This window comes from Triturus cristatus, chromosome 4_1 (genome assembly GCF_964204655.1).
Source record: "Triturus cristatus chromosome 4_1, aTriCri1.1, whole genome shotgun sequence".
Classification (NCBI taxonomy): domain Eukaryota; kingdom Metazoa; phylum Chordata; class Amphibia; order Caudata; family Salamandridae; genus Triturus; species Triturus cristatus.
The window spans coordinates 971,269,110-971,288,769 of record NC_140585.1 but is presented as its reverse complement, the minus strand read 5'-3'; the positions used below and the strand labels follow the sequence as shown (position 1 = coordinate 971,288,769).

At 45.3% G+C, this 19,660-nt stretch overlaps 1 protein-coding gene across 3 annotated transcripts in view; it reads left to right on the top strand.

The window, feature by feature from the left end:
• TBC1D15 (TBC1 domain family member 15) overlaps positions 1-19,660 on the top strand; it is a 611,295-nt gene that overhangs the window by 387,833 nt on the left and 203,802 nt on the right. For all 3 annotated transcript variants that reach the window (XM_085653851.1, XM_085653849.1, XM_085653850.1), the window contains one exon: positions 8,479-8,579. In XM_085653851.1, the coding sequence (XP_085509977.1) occupies positions 8,479-8,579 (101 nt within the window). The remainder of the gene's footprint in view (positions 1-8,478; positions 8,580-19,660) is intronic.

The following is a 19,660-nucleotide window of genomic DNA, read 5'->3' as shown; positions in this document are numbered from 1 at the left end:
ACCCTACTCTATGCCACTATATACTCTGCTGTAAGCCAATCCACTCTACACCACTGCACTTTACAGCATTTTACTCTACGCCATTCCACTCCATTCTATGCCATTCTACTCTACTCTATGCCACTCCACTCTACGCCACTCCACTCTACGCTGCGCCCATTCACTCTGCTCTACACCACTCCAAGCCACTCTACACCACCCCACTATTTGCCACTCCACACCAGTCTACGCCATGCCACTCCTTTCCACTCTACTCTACGCTGCTGTAAAACATGGCTATAAGACATTGGCAAAGGCATTAGCTCTTTCATAGGCAAAACCTATTGACTTTGCCAATCCTTGTTATTTGGGTGGCTCAGTTCATCTGTTTTTAAAATTTCAGATGTCTTCTTCACAGAGCAGTAAACAAACTGACTAGGGCAGCAGTTTGTTACCTTTTGACTTCTTTTCGACCTCACCAAATCATTACTGGACTCTGGGGACCTACTGAACCAATTTAGCTTTGAACCTCAAAATATTACAAAAATATATAGAAATAAGTATACATCAAACAAATACACAACCTATTAAATATTGTATTTAATTGACAAGAAAATGTGAAATTTTAATGGGTAGGTTGGAGCATTTCAAAATGTAGTTGTATTTTTAAAACTTGAATTAATATACTAAGCTCTAGAACAGCACTTTCTCTTTTTTGCTCATAGTGCATGCTCTCTTTTTGTCAGATCTTAAGTGCTGTTTAAAGTACGGCTATTGTCCATACTCGATTCCAATTGCTGTGCTAGAGCTGCTCCCACTAATAAAGATAATAATACTAACTTCATTGTAAGCTTCCAATCTCGAATCCTTTCTTATTTACATTGCATTTTAAAACTTTCAAGTAAAAAGGCAAAACATTTTCAGTTATATATATTTTGCTAGTTTGCCATTATTACATTTTTTTAAACAGTTGCGGACCCCTGGAGTAGACGTCGTTGACACGCAGGGGTCCACAGACCACAGATTAAGAACCACTGGCCAAGGGGATTTAGTAGCTGTCATTAGTTCAATTGAATGTATAGGATTTGAAGACAAAATACATAGATAAAAACTTAAAATGAACACACCAGTGACTGAAAACATTTTGAAAATTACTGGCATCTCCTGAAAAGTTTTATGTAGGTGAGAGATGTGTTGATGCCTCTTTAGGGTAACAATACAGCAACTATTCTACCAAGTCACTTTACGTAATATTATCTTCATGCATTTTGCCCATTTCACTTTATAATTGTTGGTAAGACACTTTTTTCGGTCAGGCATCCAAAATCTGTATTGTAATACAGTGTTATACTGTTAGGTTGTAGAAAAATAATTTTTTGCAGAGTGCTAATAAGGAGTAAGTTAAGTTGACTCTGTTTAGGCCTCAACACAACCAGCACTCTTAGGAATCTAAAGCTAAACACAAGCCAGGAGTTAATCAAATTATCCATTAAATATATCAAAGCACTTCATGAGAAATCTCCATGAAATTACTAGATAAAATCCTTTAGAAACTTCATAGGGACAACTAATTTTGAAGGTCCAAGACCTAAAGAGAAAGAGGACCTATAAACCTGGCAACACAATGTGTAATTTATGAACTCATTTTCACTGCTTATATTGAAATAGGAATAACCCAGCATATATAGGCCAGGAAGTGACTTCAATGGAATGGCCCAGTAAGAACACTAAAAGCGATGTGATCAACAGCCAGTAAGTTATTGTATGAGCCTTACTGCATCATTGATCTGGTGTACCCCAGATATCACACTGCACAATTCTCAGATACTTGACATTTTCAACGTAAGTTATTTGTCTATTTGTCTATTGATCTGTGCACCAAGGGAAATGCTCCTCGAACAGTCGGAAAATACCTGCTGGTTACTCCCCAGGTATCACAGATTTCTCTTCCAAACATTGTTATTCCGCTGTGGATAGCAGAAGAAATAGATAATGGGCGAAATAGTATTCTCTACTTTGAGAGCAATTTACTCGTATGTATTAGAGAAGTAAACCAGCCTCATTGAAAAAGAAACGAGAAATGGCAACTTTTTACTACCTTTTACAGAGAATGTTTGACAGTGGCCATGAGGCATCACTGTAATATGCTCATGTTTGAGCTAGATATATCCACAGTACTGAGCACTTGGCAATCCTTCCTTTCCTAAGTCAAATTTTTTTGTTTAAATCTGATTATTAAAAAAAATTAATTTCCAAGTATACATTGCAGATATAGCAATGTCCACAGATGTACATCATCACAAATAAATTGCGATAGTAACAGATAAGTAAAGACAAACCAATGAGGTGACAAAGTGTGCTATGATGACATTTGCGGTGCACAGAGCCTGTGACCGAAAAGAACTAGCTCTTCATAGAAAGTTTGTATGCAGTTTCAAAGTGGATCTCTCAGGCGATATCTTGAGCAGGTTGTAGACAGATCAAAACAGATAGAATATTTACAACCAACACAACCATCAACAGAGACGCACCCATCCATAGAACACATTTAGAATTTGCAAGAGACCCAGCATGTGGTGGAAAAACCAAAGTGTGAAGATAAGTGGGTGGCACAGAACAGGCAGGGGGACACTTCATAGACTGGTATTGTGGGAACCAATATCCACAGCAGCATCTGTAAATCAAGTAGGGGAGCCCTCCGGAGGATGAACAGCAGCTTGGAAGTCTGCTAATATGGTATCCCAAAAGGACGCCACGAGGTACTTGCATAGTCACAATGTGTCCTCCTTGTGAAGGGCATCCCTTTCCTCCTGAGCCCAAGCAACAATGGAATGTTCCAAAGCAATAAGCAGAGGAGGGGTAGAGGACTTCCATTTGCATTTGATGAGGCGTTTGGTGGGTATATGACCTAGGTTGAGGACCTGCTCAGTGGCCATATGATGTTAGTCGCAGCGGTGCAAACCCAGTATACAGGTTTTCTAGGTATGTAATGAAGGACATCTCACACAATGTACTAATTGGGAAGTGGCACTGTGCCAGTACTGATAAAGCGATGGACAGGACCACAGCATGTGTAATATATCAGCATCTGAAAGAAACAGTTATAGATCCCTTACCTTAGAATAGATTTCTTACCTTAGAATTACCCCAGGCATCAGACTGGATCCAGAAACTTTTCATCAGCAGTACCCCTGTGCGTCGAAAGGTGGCAGTTGGTCGGCTCCGCGTTTGTTGTGGTCGCCGGGATGACTTCGCTGTAGCTACTTAGAAGCCACCCTTGCTCGCTGACGTCAGTTCTTTCATTTTCCGTGCCAGCCAGTGCAGATCCAGAAAGAGCAGTACCTCCAGTAACTTTTTGACTGACTTTTTTGTCGACACCGTTTTTGTGGTCTTTGTCTCCTGGTGCACGTCAGGCACGTGCAAGGCTTGCGGTTACTGTCACCGACTGATGTTGGTGACGGATCCGCACCGCGTTTGCCTACTCTGCCTGGAGCGCGACCACGACCCCAAGTCGTGCTCCAACTGCCGGACCATGAATCCAAAGACTTTGCGGCAGCGGTCCGAAAGCTTCTCGAGGCTCGGCTGTCGGCTCTGCACCATTCAAGGTCCCGGTCGCGTGGGAGGTTGAGAGACCAGTCGCGGAGCCACCATCATCATTCATCTTCCAAGTCTTCGCACTTGGGGTCAGGTAAGTCGAAGCACAAGAAGAAGTCGAAGAAGCATCGTCGCTCTTCCACTTCACCCGTCCGTTGGCTGACGCGACGAGGGCAGCGGGTGGTGCCCCTCCCGTGGCTCGGCGTGCAGAGCCTGAAAGGTCAACTCTGGCCTTACCTCCCTTCCCAGGACCCTGGAGCGACCCCTGCCCATCATTCGTCAATTTTACGAAGTGATGCATGCCATCTTTGGGCAGCCACACTCTGCCAGCGCGCCTTTGGGCTCCCGGACTCGACTGGGGGCCCTGGGCCTTCGATGCCGGCGGCTTCGGCCCTGGTGCAGCAGGGTCCCCTTGGATCCAGGCCTGCATCCGGATCGGCGCCGGTTAACCTTGTGACACCTCCCCCGGTGCTGATTCTACCGGCACCACGTCCGCAACCGGCGTCGGCTGTGTCCCCAGCCGACGTCGACCCCGGCCTCCACCTCGATGTAGACACGGAGTCGGACAGGTGCCGACTGACGCCGAATCCGGCGCCGACGGGTACTTTTGTGCCCTTGTTCTACCCTGGCTCTTTTAGACCAGATTGGCAGCCAGAAGAGGGCGAGTAGGACTGGGAGGGGTCTGGTGACTCTAACAGACCAGTTAGGCTATGAACCGGCCTGGAGAGAGGAACTTGGGGAAGCCAGTGGTCTGGATACCTCACCAGACCTTGGCATGTTGTCTCCTCCTACCATGGATACGGAGAAGGGAGCGTCTTACGCCGTGGTGTTGCGTAGGGCGGCCGAGGCTCTCCTCCTCGAGCTACCTACGGTGGCAGTCAGGACTAACCTCCTGATAGAGCTCACCACCGGTTGAAGCACCTCTTCGGAGCCCCTGCTACTGTTTAATGAAGCCCTCACTGGCATCATTTTGGGGACTTGGTCCAGACCCAACACAGAGGCTCCTGTGGATAGCATGATTGTCGGACACCACCGCCCGGCTTCGGGCGACCCATCTTTCCTCTCCCAACACCCCACCCCTGAGCGCTTGGTGGTCCAAGCTTCTACCTCCAAAGGCGCATTCCCTAACGCACCACCTGATAGGGAATCCAAAAAGCGGAACCATCTTGGGAATAAGAAGTTTCTTCCTCCAGCTTGGGACTGCAGTTAGGTAAACACTGCATGTCTGTTGGGCCATTATACCCACTCTGTGTGGGATACGGTGGCGCAAGTGCTGCCTCAGTGCCCAGATGAGACTCGAGCTGTACTCTCTCGTGCAGTTACCGAAGGGAGAGACGCAGCAAAGTTTACCATCCGCGGTGGGCTGGATACCGCCGACTCACTAGGTAGGACGATTTCCACGTCAGTAGCCCTTCGACGCTACGCCTGGTTGAGGTCGACTGGTTTTTCAGGAGATGTCCAATCCACTCTTATGGACATGCCCTTTGATGGCCGTTGCCTATTCGGCGACACGGCAGACAACGCGCAGGAACGCTTTAAGGACTGTCGGGCTGCGTCCAGGTCCTTGGGCCTCTCCACCCCCTTACCTATGCAGTCTGCTTTTTGCCCCTTTTGTGGCTACGGAAGGGTTGCCCCGCCACGTACCGCCCAGAGCCACAGGCCGGTACAAGCTGTTCAGCCACTTCGCGGCCGGGGCTGGCCAGTCCACCACAGCCCCTTATGCCGCAACCTCCTAGTCCGATCTTTCATGGCCACCAATCACCAGTGGGCGGCAGGATTTGCCATCACCTCCCCCACTGGCGCACCATCATGTCGGACAGGTGGGTTTTGCATGTAGTCCGAAGGGGCTACTCCCTCCCCTTCGAGACTACCCCTCCATCCATGCCACCTCAGTACCATCGCATGTCGGAGGATCATCTGGCCCTTCTCCAACAGGAAGTTTTGGCACTCTTCGCCAAGGGTGCCATCGAGCGAGTTCCTGTCCTAAAAGTAGGTCGTGGTTGTTATTCCCACTACTTTCTGGTGCCCAAGAAGGACAAAGGCCTGCGTCCTATCTTTGGTCTCAGCGACATCAACCGCTTCCTCCGGAAGGAGAAGTTCAAAATGTTGACGCTAGCTCAGGTCCTGTCTACCCTCGACCCTGGAGACTGGATGGTAGTGTTGGACTTGCAGGACGCTTACTTTCACATCCCCGCCCTGCCGGCCCACCGAGGTTCACGGTAGGCCACGAGTACTTCAATTTACTGTGCTCCACTTTGGCCTTACCAGTGCCCCTAGGGTGTTCACGAAAGTGATGGCGGTGGTCGCAGCTCATCCGCGCAGATCAGGGGTTCCAGTCTTCCCCTATCTCGACGACTGGCTGTTGAAGGCGGGCACGCCCCAGGCTGTCGTCTCCCACCTCCAGACTACAGCCAACCGCCTGCATTTGCTGGGGTTCTCCATCGACGTGCCGAAGTCACACCAGACTCCCTCTCAGAAGCTCCTCTTCATCGGAGCAGTTCTGCATACGACAAAGTTTCGGATCTATCCTCCCGAACATTAAGTCCGGGATATTCGGACTATGATTCTGATCTTTCTGCCTCTATCCCGGGTTTCGGTTAGGATGACCCTCCGGCTACTGGGCCTGAGGACAAACTGCATCCTGCTGGTGGACCATGCCAGATGGCATATGCGGGCTCTGCAGTGGGACTGAAGTTTCATTGGGCACAACTTCAGGGGAACCTGTCCGATTGCGTCCAGATCTCGGAGTGCACTGCACACCAATTGCAGTGGTGGCTAACGAACCAGGATTGGGTCGACGGCAGATCCCTCTCCCTTCCCCAACCAGAGTTCACAGTGATGACCGATGCGTCACTTCTGGGATGGGGTGGCCATATGGGGGAGGCGAAGATCACAGGCCTCAAGTCTCCGGCGGAGTTTGGGCTCCACAACAACCTTCTGGCGCTTTAGGCGATTCATCTTGCACTCAAAGCATTCTTTCCCTGTGTCCGGGGAGAGTAGTGCAGGTGTTCACGGACAACACCACCGCCATGTGGTCATGCAACAAGCAAGGCAGGGTGGGGTCGTGGACCCTATGTCAAGAGGCCCTTCGCCTCTGGACATGGCTGGAACATCAGGGCACATCCCTGGTGGTTCAACACTTGGCATGTTCACTGAACGCCAGGGTGGACAAACTCTGCCTCAGGTGCATGATGAATCACGAATGGCGTCTTCACCCCGGAGGTGGTGAAAGGTCTCTTTCAACAGTGGGGAGAGCCTTGGTTACATCTCTTCGCCACCGAAGAGAACGCGCAATGTCAGCAATTCTGTGCGTTGGAATTTCCAAGGTGGCAAAGAGCACTCTCGGTTATCCTCCAGCGGTGCATGAGCGTAATGACCATGCAGGACTAATATACACCAAATGTAATTAAGTCGGCAAGGGAAGGACATTTTAATAAGAAAGAGTTGCCAAATGCCGCTCCCCGGCTCCCTTCCCAGGCATGTCTCCTGGCTGCTGCACCGGGCTGAGCCGTGCAGGTAAGCCTTGTGAATGACAGCCGTCCTCTCCCTGCCTGCACGGAAGAAGATTCCCGATTTCTCTATATCCATGTCACAGTTCTGAGATTCGAGTTACTCTTACCAATTTCTCCTGCTCTGACTTAGTTAAGCAGAGCTCCCAGGAACTCCAGGTCCCTACGTGAGCAAGTTTTAAGCTTTTAAGGCCTGGGCAAAGTGTGCTCTGGCCCAGGGCCCTAGGCTTTCAGGCTGATAGATCCAGCTATGATCCGCAGAGAAGTTTGCCCGGATAACCTTGAATAATTCTTAAACAATGTTTTTCGTTTTAGATAAAAACAGGACCTTGCATATGAGAAATGGGAGAGTGTCATCGAGATTATTTGAGGTAACAGTGAGCTGCCACTTTTTTACCATATTAAAGGTGCGGATGTAGTACAAACATTGTTAGTGAAACAACAGCAAAGTATGCACCTCAGGAGAGAACAAGCAAAGAATAGCGTCTGACGAGGAAAGTGAAAGGAGGGGAGATGTAGGGAGGGGAGGAGATAAAGGGGCAGGGAAAGGGGAGAAGGGCACTTGGAGACGAGACTTGTTGGAGCCGGAGGCGGTGAAATAGCAGTCGATGAAGATTCTCTGGACAGTCAGTAACAAGGTAACATTAAGGTCTGACAATGCTCAAAGGAGCTTGGCTGCAGTCTGACATCACGTGGCACTACGGGGTCGAGGGACTCCGGTCTGGAGGGCCAAGTGTTCGATGAGTGGCCTTCACTGGAGGACCCAGATTTCTCTTCTTCAGGGTCCGACTGGATCATAGCGTCCTGCGTGGTTGCGGCCATTTGCAAAGCACTCCTTTGTTCCTTCCTTTCCTGAGTGTCATTGCACTCTGAATGGCAGTTGAGCCTATACCCATCTTTTGTTTAGAAAAAAATTTAAGAGCTGTGTGTTTTCCGGGTGACGTTCTGGATGACCACATTACATCTGTTCTTTTCCCCATCAGTGGGAATTCAAGTGCTCATTAAACAGTACATGAACATAAATATGTTTGGTAAGTGTTTTTCTCACTTTACTTTTTGTCCTAATGGGTGTCCACGTGTAAAACACATTCATGTACTAGAGGCGGGGTTAGCTCATTATGTGACTCATTGTATGGGACAACTACTTTGTGAATATTATGGGGTTTGTTGTATTGCCCAGGTTATTCATTGCCTGGAAGTGTTTATAAAGTGATAAGCAATGAGGGAAATAGAATTATCCAACTTAAATCACTCATCTGTTAGATGTAGATAATACACAATACATGTATAGATATGTAGACAACACCTTGTGGTTAATAAAAAATGTTTGTACATTTTTCTTCAATTGTACTGTTCGTTTCCAATCAAGTAAATTACTTTTCTTTCTTTGGTCAAGGATATGTCCAAGGAATGAGTGACTTGCTTTCCCCTGTTTTGTATGTGATGGAAAATGAAGTTGATGCCTTTTGGTGCTTTGTATCATACATGGATGAAATGGTAAGGACACTATTTTCCTACACTATTGAAAATTATTTTTTGGCAGAATTGCCGTTCGATCCATGTTGTCAATGTTTGCTTTAAAATATTACAATAATAATGACAATAAGGGATGGATTTCGAGTTTGGTAAAGGCAGGACATCTGACATTAGCAGCTGGTGTCCTAGCTGCCCTATGTAAAGTGTATTGATATCTGTGTACCCTTAATAGGGCAGACGGCACATCCACTGTTTTTGGCCAGTAGTCTGCATTTGCAAATTCTAAATCCGACCCTCAAACTTAGGAAAAATATGAGGTATTGGCTTCCATTCTTGACAAGGCCAATGATGTAATTATTAAAAAAGGTAAGTACAAGGACGACCAAATTCAGTTGTTTAAAAATGAAATTTTTTTGCTAAGATAAATGCATATTAGTTATCTAGTAAATAATGTTCTACAAATGTATAAGTAATGTTATGGTCTATAAAAGGACTGTCATCTCTAATATTTATTCTGTAAAGCAGTTGAGCGGGTAGAGAGGGAAAAGGGAGAGAAAACCTGAATTCTTAAATGAGATGCAGAAAATAAATGGCGGCACAAGTAGGGAAGGTATGACATGTTACGTCATCCAGTGGTTGTTTCAAAACACTGAGGGAAAACTGCCTCTGCTCCACAGTGTCCATTTATATCACAGAGACCGCTACATGAATTTACTGTCATCATTTGAAACTGTTATGAATTGAACATCTGCCAGTTCAATAACACAATTTTTTAAATCTGAAAATGAAGAAAGGGTGTGTCAACGCTGCCTAGATTTGAGGCTATGATCTGTGGAAAGTAAAAGGAAGGGCTCGCTCTTCCTTTTCCCTTCTAGCTGGGTCTTAATAGGCTCAGTCTAATTAATATGGTTGGTACATGGGGATTCAGTGTCCCTTGGTAAACCGTAGGGTTATATTTTAGGAGTGGTGACTGGTTAACCAGGGCTGGCATGCAGGTGGCCTCAAGACCAAGAAGGTAGGCTCAAATCACATATCTCGTTTTATTATTTTATAGCCATCAGTATTAATGTCCCTAACTTTATGGTACTATGATGTCAATTTCCACAGAACAGCTTGGTCCCAAGGATTACTGATTTAGAAGGTTGCACAGAGTAGGAGACAATGCTGCAGTATCCTCTTTGAACTTTCAACTATAAGCAGGCGGACTGAGCCTGCTAACTGAAACCCCGCTGAGCAGAGTCAAAGGCTAATCCTCCAATTACTTTTCCTTCACTCATATAGGCTGCACACACAGTAGAGAGCAAGCAAGGAGGAAAGCTGGGTTGAACTTGGAATACAGTTTACGTGCAAATATGAGGCAGACAAAACTGTGACTCTACAAGTGGATAATGCCAGAACGTGGCAGAACACTAAACTTAAATTCTCCAGTAAATCAATGAAAGTTGTTAAGGATGGAGGCAGCCTGGAATTTAACTCTGTATGTTTAGTGTAGGAGAGAGGAGGACTCCTAATTTTTCATGCAGTGTTTGCTTTTTTTAAAAAACAAAAATGTAACATTTGTTTTCACTACCTATGTTCTTAAGTATTCCTTAATGTATTAGATACTAAAGTCTTCATTAGTTGTACAGGATTTGATTTTTATAAAGCGCACAAATACCCCAAACATGAGGTGTCCCAGTTCCAATGAACAGAGCTGCACTAGAGTTATATGGAGAATAAATGATTTTTGAGGAGTTTATGGAATGTAAGAAGACTCCTTATGGCACAGATGACCAGCGGGAGAGCATTTTATGCTTGCAAATGACCACCAAGAAAGAGCAACCTTCAATGCAAGTTTTCTTGAATTTGGGAATGCTGACAAAATGCAGGGAATTAGAGCGACCACTTCTTCTAGGAGTATAGAAAGAGAAAATAGGGACCATGTAACTATAAGGGAGAAGACTGTGTAGCGCGTTATGACAGACTTAGAGGACCTTGAAAAGACAATGTTTATGTATGTGAAGCTAATGAAGGGCAGGAAGATGGGAAGTGACACTTACTCTTCTGCTTAACCCTAAGATAAGGCGCAGCTGCATTTTTAATAAGTTGCAGCTTGTAAAGAAGGTAGCTGGGAAGACCTATAAACAAGGTGTTGCAATAGTCCAGTTTAGAGATGAGTGCTAGAACCATAGTTGTCCTTGAAAAACTAGGGAGTAGTGAAAACATGTTATAAAAACCTTTTGTATAGAAAAACAGGAAGAGGAAAGTTTTTTGTTGTGAGCCTTAAAAGAAAGTTTACTATTAAATGTTACCTCAAGAGGCTTTTGGAGGAGTGCCGAGGGAATCGGGCCACAAATTGGAGTGCCAAATAGAGGGATTGGCAAATACAATGATTCTCCGTCCTATCCACTTGAAACCTAAGAGAGTAATCAGGTTGGCCATGGAGTAAAGATATTTCTTAAAATGATTCTGCAGATCATTAAGGACTCAGTCAAGATGGAGATTCAGGTAGGTGTTGTCTGCATATACATAAAAAATAAAGGCCAAAAGAAGAAATTAAGAGTAGCTGGCGGATGAGGTGAGGGGGGGGGGGGAGTGAGGGGGAGGGGTCAATTAGATGTTAAAAAGCATGGAGCTCCACATAGATGGTGATGGGCTTGAATTCAGAATGGAGATTAGTTACACAGCTTGAGAGTATCCTTGAAGAAAGGTTGAGAACCAGTTGTAGGCTGTGCCCTTAATGCTAAAAGTGTCCAGTCTGTCCAGAAGGCTATCATGGGAGACCATATTGAAAGCTGCGGAAAGGTCTAAACGAATGAGAGCAGCCGATCTCCCAGCATCTAATGTCATTGGTTGCTGCAACTACTTCGGTCTCAGTGCTCAAAGTAGGGTGGGAGTCAAACAGAAAGGTATTTAACAGGAACATGGACCTCAAGATTCTTAGGAAATTGTTGGTTTTGCAGCAAATTTAGCAGTAGAGGTAGCAGGGAGATGGGTCAATAATTGGACAGAACAGAGGGGTCAAGAGGAAGGCTTTTTAAAAACAGGAATGATAAGCGATGGTACAGGACATCTCACATTGTTGTATTTTCTTCCAATGTGTATGTGCATTGTGCTGTAATGCCTACAAGATAATGACAAATAGTATTCCAAGGAATATTTAGAGAATTGGTGAAATATAATTACTTTGATACATTCCATAATTCTTGATTAAGTAAATTGATAGATGTAGCAACAGTGAAAATAGACGAAACATAAAAGCCATGGCAAGAACAATATCTCTAGCATATCAGGCTCATGTTTGTATTAGTTTTGAATTTTCTGTGTAAGACTGTATAATACATCTATAACAAGTGTTCTCTTTCAGCTTGTTCTCAATATTATCTTCATCTATCGCTTTCTTATTTCTCGTTTCTTCTCTTGTGTGAGAATTCAGTCTGTTTTTGGAACTTTCCTAGAACATTTTATTTGTTCTGTAGTGACGTGCCTAAAGCCTTTAAATGAATCCATCTGATAGAGACTTTGGCTGCAGGGTCCTTACCTCACTTATGCGCACCAGTAAATGGCGTCGTTGGGCTCCAAGTGGTGTCGTCAGCACCGAAAGTGACGTGTGTGGTGCCTGTATAGGGACCACCACAGCACACTGATGTTAGTTCTTTTCTTTCCACAGAGAGAGTTGCTTCCAGTTAATTTTTGATCGATCCTTTCTCTGCCTTTTGTCGAAGACATTTTGAGACTGTTTCCTGGTGTTCAGAATGCCACCAGAAAGGCAGGCTTTAAATCATGCAGCGTCTGTCACTGACAGATGTTGGTGATGGACCTGCACTTGGTTTGTCCTTGGTGTCTGGAGCGAGACTACAACGCTAAGACATGCGAGGATTGTCGCGGCATGCACCTTAAGGCGCTGAGGGAGCGATCTCTCAAGCACCTCGCTGCCCAATGTCCACCGACTCTAGGACGCTCCAGATCTCGGTCGCGAGGAATGTCACAAGATCATTTGTGAAGTTGTAGCCGGTGACCGGCGTCCCATTCCAAGTAGTCAGGTAAGTCCCTCAAAAAGAAGTTGTCGAAGACGTCTTCGATTTTGTTGCACAAGTCTTCGGATGAGTCACGTCGGCACACGAGTCCTAGCTCTGTGGTGGAGCTTGTACCTGGGCTGTATTCGCATCTTCCAGAATTTCCCGGAACCGGAGCTTCCCACCCAACTTAAACAGTTCTTCAAGGCCATGCACCTTGTCTTGGTGTGGCCCGACCCCTCAGGTGCACCTTTGGGCCCCATGGGTCCAGGAGGAGCCGCTACTAGTCTTTCACCAGCAAGTACACCCTTGGTGCCAGTCGGGCAACAGGGATCCATTGACTGATCCAGAGCGGCGCTAGTAGAGCTACCTCGACCTTCCCCGGCATTTGCTCCAGTGCTGATGACCCCAGGCACCACTGATACCCAGCAATGATGCTGTCCCAATCATCATTTCCCACTCTGATATGGAGCTGGATGGGTGTTGTCCGGTGCCTACCAGGGGCAGACTCCCCATATTGGGGCCAGTGCCATATTACTATGACAGGCCTTGGTTGAATGATGAATAGTAGAGGTCTGGGGGCCCTTATGGTTATCAAACATTAGAAGATACAGAGAACACCTGAGGATCTTGTGGTTGCCAGTGGACTGGATACCTCCCCAGACATTGGTCTAGCCTTTCCCCCTACCATGGCTAGGGAGGAGATTGTCTTATTCGCATTTGTGGTGTGGAGGGCGGCTGAAGTCATAGACCTTACGCTACCCTCAGTGGCAGTCAAGATAAACAGCTTTACAGAAGTGCTTCAACCAGGAGTTTCCCCCACTTAACCATTACTCCCACTTAATGAAGCCCTGACTGACGTCCGACTTGAGTCTGATCCAAGCCCTGCACAGGTGAAAGGTTTATAAAACTGCCAAAAAAATGTAGCAAGCTCTGGGGGGAAGACTCGTCACACGGGCTTGCTTAGTAACAATTTAGCAAGATCAAACTGGCCAAGTGGACAGACAGGGTGTCACCTTATAAAACCTAACCTGAATCTGGTTAGGAGCAGTGTAGCCCATCAACTGTCCACCCAGCCTAAGTATGGTTCCAACACAGGGTAGCTTTGGCGCTTCATATAATCCCCAACGGTTCTTTTTGCCATCTCAAATTCCTCTCTTGTGCGATCGCACCTGGCCTTGAAAGACTTCTTAACCCAAACCAAGTCCAATTTAGTCATCCCGGTGTGGCTAGAAAATAAGTCAGTTCTCCCCAGTTTAGTTAATTCTGACTTAATATATTGAAATCAAGAAATTTTCAAGCCCCTTACACTAGATAAGCAGTCGAGGATAGTCTATGTGTTAGTCAGCTTGCGGATTCTCCCAGATAGCACACCACAGGGTGATAATAGTTGAGTCGTTAAAACAATCTCATTTTGACCCATTGAACCCACAAAACCTCAAATCATTGAGCTCAATCTAGGTGGAGGTGCCAGCCATCAGATTCCCTGATTCAACCTGCCTACAAAATTCTGCATAAAGAACAGATGATGGACGGAATGCTGCACAAATCAAACATTCACCCCCTGTCACAGATCTGGGTTTAATCCATCATTTGTTTGCTCACCACGCCACCCCAGTTTCTACCAAGCATATGCAAATCAGTCTTGACCCTGCTCCCAATGGGAACAGTCTAGCCCGAACTGCCAGGCCAGGTCCTCCCTGGACTGGAAACAAGCATCCTGAGATTGGTTTCAGGGTATCACTCCTCATAAGCCACACTAGCTTGAATCTAGTGGCACAGTGAGCACATGAGACACGTCTGGGCATACCCATCCCACTTAGGGCAACAAAAGCAAAAAGAACAGATGATGTACAGAATGCTAAACAAATTCAACATTTAACCCCCGTCACAGATTTGGATTTAATTCATAGTTTGTTTGTTCACCACATCAGTTTGGACCCAGCCATATACAAATCAGTTTTGACCTCGCTCCCCATGGGAACAGTGTAGCCCGTACTGCCAGGCAGGTCCTCCCTGGACCTGGAAACAAGCATTCTGGGACCGGTTTCAGGGTATCGCCCTACATCAGCCAGGCTAGCTTGGCTCCAGTGGCACAGTGAGCACTGGACTCACGTCTGGGCATACCCTTCCCACTTAGGAAGACAAAAGCAAAAAAAACAGATAATGGACTTATTGCTTAAGTTAGAATTCCTTAGATCAGTGGTTCCCAAACTTTTGACTCCTGAGGACCCTCATTGAGTCAGCACTGGAAGCCAGGGACCCCCAAGCAATTTGTATGATGTAAATTTCAAACATTAAAACAGTAAATCCCAAAACCTAAACACACATGTGCACACTTTTTCGACGTTACTGTGGCGATAGAGGCTTCGCCTTATTTACAAGGCAGCGTTAAGCCACATAACATGGCTTAATGCTGCCTTTTAAATAAGCCCCCCTGTCACGCAATGCTTTGCGTGAAAGGAGTGGGCAGTGGGTGTTTCACCGCAATACACAGTGATTTTGACACTGCCTCCTATTTACAAGGGCAGCATAAATAGGAGGTAGCGCCAAAATTAAGACCAGGGAAAGCCAGGTCTTAACTTGGCAAAACAAGGAGAAATCCTTTATTTGTTTTTTTCCATGTGGCTTGCCTTGTACAGCTCACATGGAAAAAGCAAAACACCTTGGATTCTTTATGTTCAGGAAGCTGACCCTTCCTGCACATAAACAATCGTTTAAAAAAAATGCCATTTTGTAACTTCATGTGTGCTGCATTAAGCAGCGCACACAGAAGTGACAAAACGGCATTTTAGGATTGTTTATGTGCAGGAAGGGGGACCTTCCTGTCCATTAAGAATCTTCCCCTGCATGCGCACACCCATGCACTATGGTGCAAGCGCTACACTACTAAGTGTAGGGCCAGCACTGGGGCAAACGCAGGGCTGCACCATATTCTTGTAAATATGGTGCAGCCCTGCGTTTCTGAAGTGGCGGAGCATATCGTTAAGCCAAGGAGGCTAACGACATGCTCCGCCACTTCTGTTATAAATATCTCCCTTAGTTTTTTATATTCAAAGAATTTGCAAAAAACAAAACAATTTAATGGGAAGGTTGGTGCTGCAACTCCGTAACTAACTTTGAATTGGTTGGTTTATTTCGCAGTACGAGGCTCCTGCTCCTGCCAGGGCCAGACTGTCAACCCAAAGCAGCCCTGGCAAATGTTTTCAAACCAGTCGCAATCCGGTGCACACCAAGTGCAGTGAGTGAGCCTTACTACTACAAAGGGGGCTTTGGGAGGCTCTCCCCCCAAGAAATTCGGGAAACAGTGGTGCATTCTAAAACACATTTATCATTATATATTAACTTGCATTAGCTTTTAATGAATAGTAAATGAAGACCTTGCTATGCACTAGGATACGACAGTCTTTGTTGGGGTTCTTCAATGATTCCCTTATTATCACCCTTCAACAGTGCCTCTCCTCTCTCCATAGCCTCTCCGTCACATGTATTTCATTTGTTTTATAGCATATCTCATACCATTGTAGGATGTCAGAGCACTTTACATCACACACATATAGAGACAATGAATCATACGTGTAAATCAGTGTATAGAAAATGTTACATACGGCAAAGGGTACTACAAGGTGTAGGATTCATATGTCATTCATACTGGTAGGCATTTTTAAAGAGTGCTTGGTCTGGAGAAGCACAAACTTGGAATTCAGAACATCACCCAGTGGTTAGCATTGACCTTAACAATAAAAATTTATTTCTGCCCAAATAAACCTTGTTAGCAGCATCAGGATAATGAAAGCCTGGGAAAAAACATAAGTTACTAACTTGAACCATGCAGTTTGCAAGCTGCTCTTTAATCACAGTTTATAGGTCACTGTGCTAGATTTCGGTTGTCACTCATGAACTGCACAGTAACAAAAGAATCTCTGTGACAAAAGCAGTAACACACTCACCTATGCACATAAAATACAGTTTTTTTAAATGCATGGTACACGTTCTTTGCAGTAGGCATATTAACCCTCTGTCGCTACATTAGATAACTCAAAGCTGCTACTGGACAAAACTCTTATCTCTCCAGCAGGTGCATTAATCACTGGCTTTATTTTGACACTTTTATTGTTGCTCGAAAATGGCTAATTAGGCTTTTAAAACTGCCTCTTGCGGACCCCTGGAAATGTGTCACAGACCCCTGGGGGTCCGCGGACCACAGTTTGGGAAACACTGCCTTAGATAAAACAGAAGGCAAGAGGCTTTTGGCAAAACAGGAACAGTTTGTTTAATTAAACAGTTTGACCAGGAGAATCTTTATAGGCACTAGGTCGGATGACTGTCTCAATTTACATTTGGTTTTTGTCCTTCATACATACAAAATGCAACAGGTAGTAATACGTTTCTGACAACCATGTATGGTGAGGAATGTTGGTTGCTGCCTTTGTAGTCCTAAATTAGTGGTTACTGCAGGTGGGTCTCGACCTCTGTTGGGCACAGTGTGGCCAGATGTCTGTCATGGTGAGCGCGTGATCATTCCGTATGCTAGGTCTGATTGGCTATGTGTTCCTAAGTCATGTGGCATCTGACTTTATGGTTATTTTAGGTTTGCGCGTACCCCCCTCCGGCCATGTGTGTTAGTGGGGCAATCTCTCCTGGCCATTGTAATCTCGCTGCGCCTATATGTGGGCTTGATCAAGAGTTTCCTTCCCGAGTGTTTGCTTGTCAGCTATGCACCCTCCCACCCGTGGCCTATGAAGCAGCAATTCCCGGGCCTAGTGCCCAATGTCTGACTAACTACATATTTGCTAGTCGTGGTTAATGTAGAGCTCACCTCGGGTGAATCTGTAAAGAAAAACAATATTTCATTTTTATCGATGTATGCATCGTTTTCTATATTAACAGACTGAATGCTGAACAAATCAAACATTCAACTCCCGTCCCCAGTCACAGACCTGGGTTTAATCCATACTTTTTTGCTCACCTCGCCACCCCAGTTTGGACCCAGCAATATGAAAATCAGTCTTGATCCTGCTCCCCTTGGGAACTGTCCATCCTGAACTGCCAGACCAGGTCCTCCCTGGACCGGAAACCAGCATCGTGAGATCGGTTTCATGTTATCATCCCTTATCAGCCAGGCTAGCTCCACTCCAGTGGTATGGTGAGCACGGACCCACGTCTGGGCATACCTGTCCCACTTAGGACGACAAAAGCAAAATACTGCTCCCCTGGGAAGCTGGGTCCAGACTGATTTGAAATCGAAATCTTGCACAGCAGGATCAAGCATGTGTTTGACACTTCTAGAGTGCTCAATGATGTCCTGTCCTAAACACCAAAGCAGGGTAAAAGTCTTGCCCTTTGAAACGCTCCATGATTGTCTTTCTCTTGGTGAAGCTACTGCAGACATCCGGACCACATATAAATATGGGCCAGTTTTGAGTCTCTTGTTTTTTAGTTAATGAGCCAGTCCTTAATGGTGTAGGGATATCCAAGAAGCCCCCCAGCTCTGTAAAAAAATGAGTGTCGTGGATTTCCTAAAAATACATAGGATCTGCGCGTTTAAACAACATAAACTAAGGGATTAGTGTCAAGACTGATAACAGACACCCTTAAAGGATATGTTGGCCTTTAGACCAGCTATCTCACAGTGCCACCATAAGCCCCCTAACCTTATCAAGGAGCGAATAGTTTCTGGCAACTATCGAACATGACAACCCTTGATCCTTCAGAGATCGTGGAAATAGTGCAGTACTTTTCATTCAGTCAATCGTGCTCACTTATTCTCAAAGAGATGCACAGAATAAACGATGGGGATGTTTTCCATAAGCATTTATTGAACTGGTGTCATTCTAGTATAAAACGTTTGCTGCGACAACCATTAGACAGAAACAGATTTTTAAGATTACAAGCGCCAACAGAATAAATAAAAGGTAGAATTCTACCATGGTGCTAAAACAGTGACTATATGCTGGCATATATATACATGACGGTAATCAAGCGTACTACTATGATGCAAACCCTACCTAAGTTTACCTAGCATGTATGTGGGTGTAAAGCCAAGAATCCCCTAGGAAAGAAACAACGCCAACACCTGATGGGAGAGAACAAAGAACCCAGTCTTGGTTTTGAGTTGGACACCCCGCAAGGGATGTCAGACCACTGCGTGCTGGAGCTTGTGTGAACGGGGACCTCAGCGTATAGTGTCAGCTTCTCCTCTGCCTATCTAGTGTTGGTATGTTTCTTTTATACCATAAAGATAGCCTCTGGGTTCCTTACACAATCGATATGTTGTGAGTACTATTATGTAAATGAGCCTAAATCAATACCTGCAATTATGCAAAGTAGTTATTTCTCCCTAGGATGAAGATGACCATGACTTTTATACAGAGAATTTTAAACCTGTTACGTACGTCACGCGCAGGGACTTTTCTCAGAATCCTCATGCATAATAAATGAGGCTAGTTACAAGGAAACCGATCAACATTTATTCAGCACATAACTGGGTTAAAGGTCAGTGCTAGAACCGTTATGCAGAGCAAGGTAGGACCAATGTGGGTCAAAGGTTGTGTAGCTGTCTAGGCCTATATTGGGGTAGATAGCTGTCAACGAATCACAAAATGTTATGCTAGCACTTTGAGTGGACTGAAGTCACCAGAATACACTTGAGTGGATCTCCTCCTTCCTGGTCGAGTGAAGCCTGTTTTATAGGCTCAAGCATTCACACAGCATCAGAAAAAGATGCAGAGTCTCACAGGTTTTCCCTGCATATTTTTCAGCATATACTTGTACTCACTGGCCAGGCCAGGTCATGAAGCTACCCTGATGTACTTCCAAATGTATTTAGTGATGTAGAAATCCTCCAGTATTTGGATGGAGGATCCAAATGTTAGATCACCATCTCTGTGTGCCTAGAGCACATATATTTGTGAATGAAGGGGTGATTCCTGTATCTTAACCACGCCAAAATAAAATTGCCCCTGGTTCTGAGGCAGATGAAATGGAGACAACCTTTCCTAGCCCCAGGTCTTTCGAGATTACAAACTCAATCACAAATTATAAATATTTTAAAATATTTTACTTTTTTGTCTTAAATCATTGTAAGGATGGAATTACTGTTTAAAC